This window comes from Coregonus clupeaformis, chromosome 17 (assembly GCF_020615455.1).
Source record: "Coregonus clupeaformis isolate EN_2021a chromosome 17, ASM2061545v1, whole genome shotgun sequence".
Taxonomy (NCBI): Eukaryota; Metazoa; Chordata; class Actinopteri; order Salmoniformes; family Salmonidae; genus Coregonus; species Coregonus clupeaformis.
The window spans coordinates 73,339,753-73,352,052 of NC_059208.1; the positions used below are offsets into that span (position 1 = coordinate 73,339,753).

The 12,300-nt window shown below is 42.7% G+C and overlaps 1 protein-coding gene across 4 annotated transcripts in view; it reads left to right on the forward strand.

The window, feature by feature from the left end:
- Positions 1–7,927, forward strand: part of LOC121533763 (mitofusin-1) — a 35,021-nt gene extending 27,094 nt beyond the window's left edge. For 3 of the 4 annotated variants that reach the window (XM_041839980.2, XM_041839981.2, XM_041839982.2), the window contains exons 14-18: positions 484–719; positions 4,508–4,675; positions 5,020–5,216; positions 6,378–6,512; positions 7,010–7,927. In XM_041839980.2, coding sequence (XP_041695914.1) covers positions 484–719; positions 4,508–4,675; positions 5,020–5,216; positions 6,378–6,512; positions 7,010–7,079 — 806 coding nt within the window. In that variant the 3' untranslated portion in view covers positions 7,080–7,927. The remainder of the gene's footprint in view (positions 1–483; positions 720–4,507; positions 4,676–5,019; positions 5,217–6,377; positions 6,513–7,009) is intronic. The other variant, XM_041839983.2, reaches the window with a different exon arrangement.
- Positions 7,928–12,300: the final 4,373 nt, after the last annotated feature.

A 12,300-nucleotide genomic window follows, 5' to 3' on the forward strand; every position in this document is an offset into this window, starting at 1 on the left:
TTCAGCTTTGGTCATGACATAGGCTCATGATGCCTTGTGTGTGACCAGGCAACCAGTCATAAAGCAGACTGACAAAGATGTAATGGACCTCTATGAAAATCAGCACTGGGACTGTTACGCGAGGGAGGAAACCAATTGTTTGAGGAAAAGTACGCCCAGCGTACAGGATTTTCCCATATTGCTCACTTCTCACCCATTTATTCCCCTCAGATCATTGTGTATTTAGACACTGTCATGGAAAGGAAGGCCCTGTTTAAATCCTACCTTCTTTTAAGTAATCTAACACAGTTGGTTAGGGGGCCTATTCAGAGGGTTCTACTACATAGCTTCCACTGATCCAGTTCTGTCAGATCTCTGAGGACCGCAAGGAACAAGGGAAGCAGGAAGCATTCAAAGTATTTGGATCAGAAGTCATCTAGACTATTTCAGTGAAGTCACCTGACTTGTGTCTGTGTTTCCTTCCTTGTTCCTCCCCACCACCAGAGAGTCTGCAGCCTCTGCTGCCCCCTGCTGTTCAGAGCCAGATACAAATGCTGGTGCCCAGCCGCAAGTTTGACATGAGCTACGACCTGAACTGCGCCACGCTCTGCTCGGACTTCCAGGAGAACATCGAGTTCCAGTTCTCAATGGGCTGGACAGCACTGGTCAACCGTTTCCTGGGGCCTACCAACGCAAAGCGGGCCCTCATGCTGGTCGAGAGGAACTTCCAGGTAACGCAGGTAAGACAGATCCGGGGTGAAGTTTCCCCTAGTTACAGATCTAGGATCAGCTTTCCCTCCCCCAGTCCTAACCTTAACCATTAGTGGGGGAAATGCAAAACTGTCCCAGGATCAGGGTCTAGGGGCAACTTCGCGTTATTCCAGTAAGATACGAAGGTGAGAAATTATGGGGATAGATACACTATATATACAAACGTATGTGGACACCACTTCAAATTAGTGGATTCGGCTATTTCAGCCACACCTGTTGCTAACAGGTGTATAAAATCGAGCACACACCATGCAATCTCCATAGACAAACATTGGCAGTAGAATGTCCTTACTGAAGAGCTCAGTGACTTTCAACGTGGCACCGTCATAGGATGCCACCTTTCCAACAAGCCACTTCGTCAAATTTCTGCCCTTCTAGAGCTGCCCCGGTCAACTGTAAGTGCTGTTATTGTGAAGTGGAAACGTCTAGGAGCAACAACGGCTCAGCCGTGAAGTGTTAGGCCACACAAGCTCACAGAACGGGACCATCAAGTGCTGAAGTGCGTAGCACGTAAAAATCGTCTGTCCTCGGTTGCAACACTCACTACTGAGTACCAAACTGCCTCTGGAAGCAACGTCAGCACAATAACTGTTAGTCGGAAGCTTCATGAAATGGGTTTCCATGGCCGAGCATAACCCAAAGATCACCATGTGCAATGCCAAGCGTCGGCTGGTGTGGCGTAAAGCTTGCGGCCATTGGATTCTGGAGCAGTGGAAACGCATTCTCTGGAGTGATGAATTCAACGGACAAATCTGGGTTTGGCGGATGCCAGGAGAACGCTACCTGCCCCAATGCATAGTGCCAACTGTAAAGTTAGGTGGAGGTGGAATAATGGTCTGGGGCTGTTTTTCATGGTTCCGGCTATGCCCCTTACATTTACATTTTATTCATTTAGCAGATGCTCTTATCCAGAGCGACTTACAGTTAGTGAGTGCATACATTATTTAAAAAATAAATAATAATAATTCATACTGGCCCCCCGTGGGAATCGAACCCACAACCCTGGCGTTGCAAACCATGTTCTACCAACTGAGCTACATCCCTGCCGGCCATTCCCTACCCTGGACGACGCTGGGCCTATTGTGCGCCGCCCCATGGGTCTCCCGGTCCCGGCCGGCTACGACAGAGCCTGGATTCGAACCAGGATCTCTAGTGGCACAGCTAGCACTGCGATGCAGTGCCTTAGACCACTGCGCCACTCGGGAGGACCAGTGAAGGGGAAATCTTAATGATACAGCATACAATGACATTCTAGACGATTCTGTGCTTCCAACTTTGTGGCAACAATTTGGGGAAGGCCCTTTCCTGTTTAAGCATGACAATTCCCCCGTGCACAAAGCGAGGTGCATACAGAAATGGTTTGTCGAGATCGGTGTGGAAGAACTTAACTGGCCTGCACAGAGCCCTGACCCCATCAAACACCTTTGGGATGAATTGGAAAGCCAGACTGCGAGCCAGGCCTAATCGCCCAACATCAGTGCCCGACCTCACTAATGCTCTTGTGGCTGAATAGAAGCAAGTCCCCGCAGCAATGTTCCAACATCTAGTGGAATGCCTTCCCAGAAGAGTGGTGGCTATTATAGCAGCAAAGTGGGGACCAACTCCATATTAATGCCCAAATTAATGATTTTGGAATGAGATGTTCGACAAGCAGGTGTCCACATACTACTCATGTAGTGTATGTCATAGCTGTAGTGTAATATGTTATAGATATGAAATGGGTATGTCATATAGGCATGTTATATGACTTTAATAGATAGTTAATAGTTTTGATGCTGGTCGACAAGAACCAGCATCATGTTGAGTGGTAACACTCCCGGCTCTTAGCACATGTACTACGACTCCGGAGATCGGGGTTCAATCCCAGTGTCCAACTCTCGCACAGTTCAATCCCCACTTCTACCTTTCTCACTGTTCAATCCCCGCCTCCACCTTTCTTACTGTTCAATCCCCGCCTCCACCTTTCTCACTGTTCAATCTCCACTTCATCTATGTCCACCTCTGTTTTCGATCTTTTCTAATTAAGCATCAAAAACAAAACCCAAGGCTAAGGAACATTCATTGGTCATTGGTGAGGAATGGTGGTGATAGATATGTTCTAGGTGTAGTATAGATATTTAATAGATGTGTTATATGACTGTAATGGATATGTAGTAGATATGTTTTGGTGTGTAATGGATGATGTAGAATAGACATGATGTCGATACCACTTTAAAATACAGTATCAACCAAACCTATCATTCTCCAACATTAGGCCTGTAAACTTATTTTTCCCCTTCATATTCTGACCTTGTTAAAGTAACTGATATGCTGATATTTGTATATTTTGAATTCAAGCTGATATATATATATATATATATATATATATATATATATATATATATATATATATAATTTATATTGAAAAATACAATGATATACCTTATTTATATAAGTATTCAGACCCTTTGCTATGAGACTCAAAGTTGAGCTCAGGTGCATCCTGTTTCCATTTATCATCCTTGAGATGTTTCTACAACTTGATTGGTGTCCACCTGTGGTAAATTCAATTGATTGGACATGATTTGGAAAGGCACACACCTGTCTATATAAGGCACCACAGTTGACAGTGCATGTCAGAGCAAAAACCAAGCCATGAGGTCAAAGGAATTGTCCGTAGAGCTCCGAGACAGGATTGTGTCGAGGCACAGATCTGGGGAAGGGTACCAAAACATTTCTGCAGCATTGAAGGTCCCCAAGAACACAGTGGCCTCCATCATTCTTAAATGGAAGAAGTTTAGAACCACCAATACTCTTCCTAGAGCTGTCCACCCGGCCAAACTGAGCAATCGGGAGAGAAGGGCCTTGGTCAGGGAGGTGACCAAAAACCCGATGGTCATTCTGACAGAGCTCCAGAGTTCCTCTGGAGATGGGAGAACCTTCCAGACGAACAACCATCTCTGCAGGCACTCCACCAATCAGGCCTTTATGGTAGAGTGGCCAGACGGAAGCCACTCCTCAGTAAAAGGCACATGACAGCCTGCTTGGAGTTTGCCAAAAGGCACCTAAAGGACTATCAGACCATGAGAAACAAGATTCTCTGGTCTGATGAAACCAAGATGGAACTCTTTGGCCTGAATGCCAAGCGTCATGTCTGGAAGAAACCTGGCACCATCCCTACGGTGAAGCATGATGGTGGCAGCATCATGCTGTGCTGTTTTTCAGCGGCATGGACTGGGAGACTAGTCAGGATCAAGGGAAAGATAAACGGAGCAAAGTACAGAGAGATCCTTGATGAAAACCTGCTCCAGAGCACTCAGAACCTCAGACTGGGGCGAAGGTTCACCTTCCAACAGGACAACGACCCTAAGCACACAGCCAAGACAATGCAGGAGTGGCTTCGGGACAAGTCTCTGAATGTCCTTGAGTGGCCCAGCCAGAGATCGGACTTGAACCCGATCTAACATCTCTGGAAAGACCTGAAAATAGCTGTGCAGCAACGCTCCCCATCCAACCTGGCAGAGCTTGAGAGGATCTGCAGAGAAGAATGGGAGAAACTCCCTAAATACAGGTGTGCCAAGCTTGTAGCGTCATACCCAAGAAGACTCGAGGCTGTAATCTTTGCCAAAGGTGCTTCAACAAATTACTGAGTAAAGGGTCTGAATACTTATGTAAATAACATATTTCTGTTTTTTATTATTAATACATTCGCTAGAATAAAAAAAAAAAACTGTTTTTGCTTTGTCATTACTGTGTCCCTCCCTCCTGTCTTGTTTAGATGACACGCTCCCTGTCCACCACGCCCTCCAGCGGCCCCTCCAGCATGGCAGTAGCACAGCCCCAGGAACCTGTGCTCTCCCATGAGGAGCTGATGATGTCCATGGCCACCAACCTTGCCTCCCTCACCTCCCGCACCTCCATGAGCGTGGTCATCGTTGGAGGAGTGGTGCGTAATAGTACTTCCACCCAATCTGGCAACCCGTTTGTCATTATAATGGGTATACAGTACGGACCAGGCTCTATACATGCATCAATACATCTCAATCCATCTTAAATGAAGTGGCAGATCACTTTATCTAGACTATTTGTTTTATAGTGTAGATATATTTAGCACACACTAAAATAAAATATCGTCTTGATAGAGTCCTGGTATATTGTATATGTGCGGATCTATACAGATGTGTAACCAACACAGCAGATGTAGCAGATTAATATGGGTGCTGCTTTCCATACAGAGTGAAACTACAAACAAAACAAAAAACACCTCCCTCTTACCCGTGTGTGTGCTAGGTGTGGCGGACGGTGGGCTGGCGGCTCATAGCCCTGTCGGCCGCCATGTACGGCCTGCTCTACCTGTGGGAGAAGCTCACGTGGACCACCAAGGCCAAGGAGCGTGCACTCAAGCGCCAGTTTGTGGACTACGCCACAGAGAAACTGCAACTCATCGTCAGCTTCACCAGTGCCAATTGCAGCCACCAGGTCCAGCAGTAAGTACAGGCTGCAGCTCCAGCCCAGATGACATATTCTGTATAAATGCCTTTTCTGGGAATACGGATAAGCTTAAAGGGGAAGGTCACCATGAAATCTAGGTTTGTTTCTATTTTAAACCAGTTTTGAGTTATCAAAAGTGGCTGACAATCAATATTTCCATGTCATCAGTTGTGTAGATCCTGTTGTGTGCATTAGGACAGGGGTTTTCAAACTGGGGTCAGTAACTGCAGGTGGTCTGGCATTTTTTATTATAAATATATATATTTGGGGGAATTTCTTTATGTGAAAAATAATTATTTAATGACTCGCTAACTGCAACAGAATACCGTTGTGGATACTATTTTTATGTTACTGCGTCATACGTCCAGTATGACGGAAGATAGAAGTAGTTTCACGAGCCAATGCTAACTAGCGTTAGCACAATGACTGGAAGTCTACAGGAACAGTTAGCATGCTAGCTGTTCCTGTTCATCCGACTCTGGGGAAGTAGATAAATGGCTTCATTGCCAAAATCTCGAACTCCCTTTAATATGGAGGAAATTAGTCATTGGAGCTAATTACAGCTAAACTGTGTAGAATTTCTGGAAATTAGCTTCAAAGCGCAAAATATTCTCTCAGCTGAATGAAACAATTTGTAGAATTGCAGAAAAATGTGTTTACAACAGCAACATTTTATCTACAGTGCCAAGATACCGTTATAGCTAAGAGTTTATACTTCCTCTTCCAATGAACTGTGGGGAGGTCAAAATAATGACACTGTCTACCAAATCTATACATTTTAAAATGTTGATTAGCCTACTTTTACTTGCTATTATCATTCACCTAATGATAAGACATTATGTTTTTCAATTTGTTTTGCTAACATTTGATGGGTCGCCGGTTTGCCTGGGTGTGGGTCCCTGCTCCCTGCATTAGGACACATCTACAGGCCTCAATCCCAGTACAGTAACTGTAACTAATGGTTGAGCCTCGTATGTAGATGTTTCTAAACACTCTTGCTTTATGAACCGATTCACTACTGATGTATTAAGTGCGAAATTCTGCTGAAAGCCAAATCTATGGACCTCTGCTACCCTCCTTCCCTCCCCTTCCCCTCTCTTTTCTGTGAAGTGGTGAATAAATAAGTGATAGAGCGCTTTGACCTTTGTGTTGCCCAGGGAGATGGCCACGACCTTTGCGTGGCTGTGTCAGCAGGTGGACCTGACACAGAGGGAGCTGGAGGGAGAGATCAGCCGACTGACCGCCAAGGTCCAGATTCTGGAGACCGTCCAGAGCCGCTCCAAGACCCTCCGGTCAGTCTAGCTACCTCCAATGTCCAGTGTTACCCCATACCATTCATTGCCCCCTGGATAGCTCTATTTTTCCATCCCCAATGCTTTTGATTTAACAATTTTATGCTTGTGGTGCTTTGGTAGCCTTTGTGTCTTGCCTAGAAAAATGTATTGTCACATTTTGTCATTTATTCATTATTAGCATATTTTCAACCTAACTTCTGTTTCCCCTGAAGAAGGGAAGTGGGACCTTCACTTGGGCGTATTTATAAGCCTGCTACGTTAGGTTACTTCACCATTGGTTGTATTGAGGGTTAAAGTTCAGAGATATACCCTTTGAACTGAATGCGTGTAGTTTTGTAGTTTTACTTGAGTTGAACAGCATTCATTTATTGTCAGTAAACCTCAACATGCTTCATTTGGATAGGCATTTTCACCTCATTATAATTGGTTCTACATCAATATTCTGCCAATAGATGCTGGTCTATGTGTAAACATATTTTTCTATATGTTTTCAGGCACAAAGCCACAGAGTTGGAGAGGCAATTGGAGACTTTTACAGACCAGTATCTGAATCCCCATCATTGATGGACTGGGCTTCTCTCTCTGGCTCTACTGGCTCCCCTGGCGCCTCAGTCCTAGCTAATGGCATTGACTCCCCCCCCCGACCTCCCCTCTCCACTCAGAGAAAATAGGTCCACCCTCAACAATATTGCTCCTGGGATTCCCCCACCTCCGAACAGATGTTTCTCGAAGAGATTTGTTGAAGTGTGTCCAGTTTTCCACACTTTATAGAAGGACTTAGCCGAGAACAAACTGCCCATTTAGTTCAACAAACCAAACTGCCTGTAATACAAATACAAACTCTGTATAACTGTGTGAATCAGTCGTGTGAATACGGTTCCGAAGGTCGGGACATAAAACCTTGGTTGGCATGAGATTGAAGGTTGGGTGCTGTATCCTGTACAGTGACACTACTGCTCTTATAACTGTGAATATGCCTTTCACTAACTCCTGAAGTAAATGGGTTTGTGTGTGTGTGTTTCTTTTTGTAGACATAAATGTAGGCATGTGATTTTCATTTAGAGCTGAATTTGTTCTGGTTGACCCTTGGCACTGGTACCCCATTGTAAAAATATATATATGTTTTTTGTGAAGGACCCACATAAATTCAGAGGAAATCCATTTGACTTCAGAAGCAACAATCAAAATTACTAATGTCCGGCTGAGGAAATACCCCAACAAAAAACTGTGTATATAGTGTTTTGATAAGTAGAAGCATTTTATAACTTCCTCTGCCGATTCAACTAATTTGACGTGAGAATACATTTGAACAATCTCCACTTTGAAAAAAGTGTTTTCCTTTCATGATGAATGTGAATTGAAACACATCCTGATTTACCTGAATCTATTAAAGTAATATGCTATGTCATTGATTCTGTTGATGTTTGAGTAGCGTTTGCTGTAGAATCTCTAATGGAAACAACATGAAACTGAAGATGAAGGACTTGCATTCTTAGAAGTGGAAAGAGGATTTAACAACTGCACTCAAAAAGAAAAGCTTTTACTGAATGGTAGATGGTCAGCATTCAAGCAACTATTATGTTTGAAAAGTAATCTGTTAACCTCAAATTATAGCAGTTAGTTTTTTTACATAATAGGCTTCAACACAGAAACCCTTGGTTAAAAGCTTTTTTTATTGGTTACAATATCAACTCATGTCAACATATCAGTATCACCAAGCCACTGTACAAATACACCAAAATAAATTGTGTGAAAAAGACTATAAAAAATTATTCCATAACAAGTGATTATAATTTCACACAATAGCACTGTAAGAGAAATCATGGCACCATGTCCCTGGTTTTCACTGGCTTAAAACACACACACAAAAAAAGTGTCGGAATAGATCGAAGAGCCAAAAGGCAGTGCATTAATTTGTGTCAGTGTTTGTGGTGATCGCTAAATGTAACTAATTATCAAAAGGACAGCTGGGGTACAACTTCAATGTTTGATTCTCTTGTGTTTGTTTCTCTTGACATGCGCTACTCCGTTTTCCGATTTATCGCCAAACTCAGCAGATGTGAAGAGCAACCCTGTAAAACACTGCTTTGATGCATTGATAATATTCCACCTCAGTCCACGAGTCAACACCGTTCACATGTAAACGCAAGGCATGCTGATTTGCTTCCTTACTTTTCCTTAGACCTGTAAATCCAGGCAAGTACACGCTCAGGCTTTTCAATTACTTTGACTATGTATCTCAAGGAGACTTGAAAACCAGCACACGCTGTGTTCGTTGCAGACTTGGGCTCAGCATCCCATCCGGTAGAGCACATGCTGTCACGACTGCTCTTACAACATAGTTGTTTCATATGATGAATACAACTAAAGGAGACTAAGGAAATACAATGACATGGTCAAATACAGGGAGATTGAGCACCTTTGACTATTGATGCCTAGAAACCATTGGTCCCAGCTAACTAACCTGATCAGTGGGACTGCACAGGCACATTTTAATGCGGTCACTATTTCAGGTTAAAACTTTTAATACTGTTGCATCTTATTGAGCACTGTGGTCAAGCCTCTGTGCTGTTCTCCGTGTTATAGAATATTCATTTTTTGGCTAGTAAGGGCTATGGTGCTGTATTGTCTGAAATGAGGAATCAACACAACCAACTTCAAAGTTGCTTTCAGAAATTGGGGTATGGTTTCCCTGGCAGCCATGTTAGTGTAAAATGACCAAACTTCATCCTGCCTTTTTGTTATCTGCCATCTGTCTTTCCTGTCTTAAAAGGGCCATGTTTCTCTCATTGTATCCTCATTCACAATGGGTAGATTCATTTCATATGGGGAAATGAAAGCAAAACAGAAAGTGATTCAATAACATTGAAGGAATATCCATATGTTCTGGACACTTCTCTTTTATTGGGCACCTTATGAAGTCAACAGAGGACCTTGTTACAGGCCAAGTGTAAAAAATGACACTGATTAGATTTGATTCAGATTTTGATTCAGGGAAAAAAGCTGGCACTTTCTGTAAGCAAGCGAAGAAACACAATGAGTTGTCAATTATGACATGTTTTCAGTTCACAGCTCAGGGTCAGTGGGTAACATTGGCACAAATGTGAAAAGTTACACTTATAACCGGCATGTATGTTACCCACACAGATCAGTGAGAATTTCAACACTGATATGGAATACATTTGACATCCAAGTCACCTCAAGGATGTGTTTTTGGGGCTTAATAAACCGCCAGCCATTTATTTTACATTTATTCTCAAATTAATTAATGCAAAGCCAGGTAAAGTAACTAAAAACGTACAACCAAATAAACGGCTACTATAAATCACTATATGATCAAAGAGTTTTCTTTGTAATCAATAAATACAACAAATTGTACGATAGAAAGCAGAATTGTATAAAATAATGTACAGCACTTTCGAGAAGCTATCGGAAGATGCATGCGGTTTGCAGTTCTTCGGTTGTGGTCATCTGTAAGCTTGGCTTTTAGTGTTTAATATAGTACTGACGAGTCTCTGTGCTTCACAATTGCTTGATTTCATCAAATCATTTGACTTTGTTATAGCAGGTTATGGCCTGCCTCATTCTTTACCCAGTGCCAATATTTAAAAAGGAGACTATCTTTTAAAGTAACTGCCCAGTGTTTCCAGACTTCTATGAAATATGACCTATAATTACTTTTTTTTAATAGTATATATTTTAATTGTATGTTAAAAAGCAGCTTTTCTGTGTTGGAATGGTGTGGGTGTACCCCAACAACAGAACTGTGAGGCGTATACCGGTCATTAAAAAGATTCATGCGAGTAGATCGCTGATTGGCCAGCTCATCCTCTATGAGGAAATAGCAAGCATTTTTCAAACGGTCTGTTTGAGGTGGGGGGTGTTTTTTCTCCAAGTTATGCTTTGGCCACAAATACAAGTATAGGATGAGTCAATAACATGATTTGGGTATGAGTTAACAGAATATGAACTTTTAAAAGTGAGATTTTCACTGGACAATTACTTTAACATTCTCTTGGGCCCACTGAAATAATGGAGACTGGGTGATTGAGGTCAAGTGAACTGCCTACAGGTGGAGATTAAAAAGCTGAAGTCTTGAACAAGCAGGCCTAACATTTGGGTTCCTGACAAGTTCCGGTCGATGTTGGCAATGGGATTGGCTTCGTCGCATGTACAGTAAGGCAGAATGGAGATATAACTGATCTCAAGCCACAGACCATTCTAATCCATTCCACATGGATCCAATCCATGTCCTGTATATAGTTACTTTAGGATGTTAGGGTGTATAAAAAAAATAGGCAGCCTTATTGAAGTGTTGCCTCCCAACCAAAGTTATCTTGCAAGGAAAATGACTGATGCACAAACTAACAAAGTATTGTGAGAGATACCTCCTCTCCTCTATTGGTGAGGATGTTGCATGTGCTCTTTGCTTACATTTGGACTACAGTTTGTTGTGTATGTGTGCATTATCTAGCTCTCTACCAAGTGTACTTTCTTCTACCGAGTGAACTTTCTTCGCTAGCAACACTTACAACTGTTCATAACATTTGTTTTGGTGAGAAGAAACGTTACATGTTAAATACAGACAACCTTTTAAAAGCATTTCTTTTTTTACAGGCTCGTGGTGGCACTAGTGTGATTTTGAGTGGCTGACGACATTTCTGAACCAACAGCGTTACATTCCGCACTCAACTAAACCACCCTATTGATGGTCATCAAGAATTTAAAAAATCCCCAGAATTGAAGAGGACATAGCAAGAAGCTATTACAGGTCTCTTCCCTCATGTCCACTCATAGGGAAGGAATTACGAGAGTCACTCACTGCTCAAATAGTGAGCAGTCATTCCTTTTCACATCTTAATGCTTCTACTGACCAGCCTCTGGTAGAGACTGTATAGACTGCCAGCATTTCCGGTTCTCAGTACGTCTTTAGTCTTACGATACAGGCTTGAGCTAGCTCCCAGTAGCTCCAGGATCACATTCCTAGTTAAACCCCCCCTCTGTCAGTTTGGGGCCCTACGTTTCAGACCTTTTGGCCCTAGGTTTCAGACCGGCCCCCGTCTCCATCCACAGTGGAGAGACGGAAAGGCTTTGGCCTTTGGGGTATATGCAGTAAAGCCTCAGTTAGTGAATGATCGCAACATATTTATTGCATATCACACTGTTGTTGATTTGCAAGGCGTGGGAGTGATGTTATACTATTCACCATACAACAGCGGTTTTTGTACGCAGCCCAAGACCCCTGCGAGTGTCTCTCTAGGCTGTCGTTTCACGCTGTTTGAGTTTGTTAGAGGGGCTTAGCGAGACTGCGCCTCCAAACAACTACGGTGGCTGTGTATCAAATCCTAGTTAAACCAGTTTCTAGAAAAGGGATTGGGCTTAAACTGCGGCAAGACTAAAAACCTAACCTTTGTAGTCTAGAAGCTGTCTCTACAAACGACCACAACAGTTCTGTTTCGAAAAGAAAACCATGTTTGTTTAGAGGAATGCCAACAGATCACAACTCATATTGTTACCGCTATCATCAACATATGAATATACAGTATTATAGTTATAGAACGTGTGTATGCATTTGCCAGTAGACCATCACACGCACATACACACACCCACACACACATGCATACTGACATGTACATTATGTTGTACATGGGGCAAGTGACAAAATTGGAATTGTGTTATCGTGTAGTACTGTGAATATTATATACATTAAACAAGTAAAACATAAGGCAAAAAACAAAAACAAAAAAACTCAAGGGTGGGAAATAAACTACAAAAATATATACAT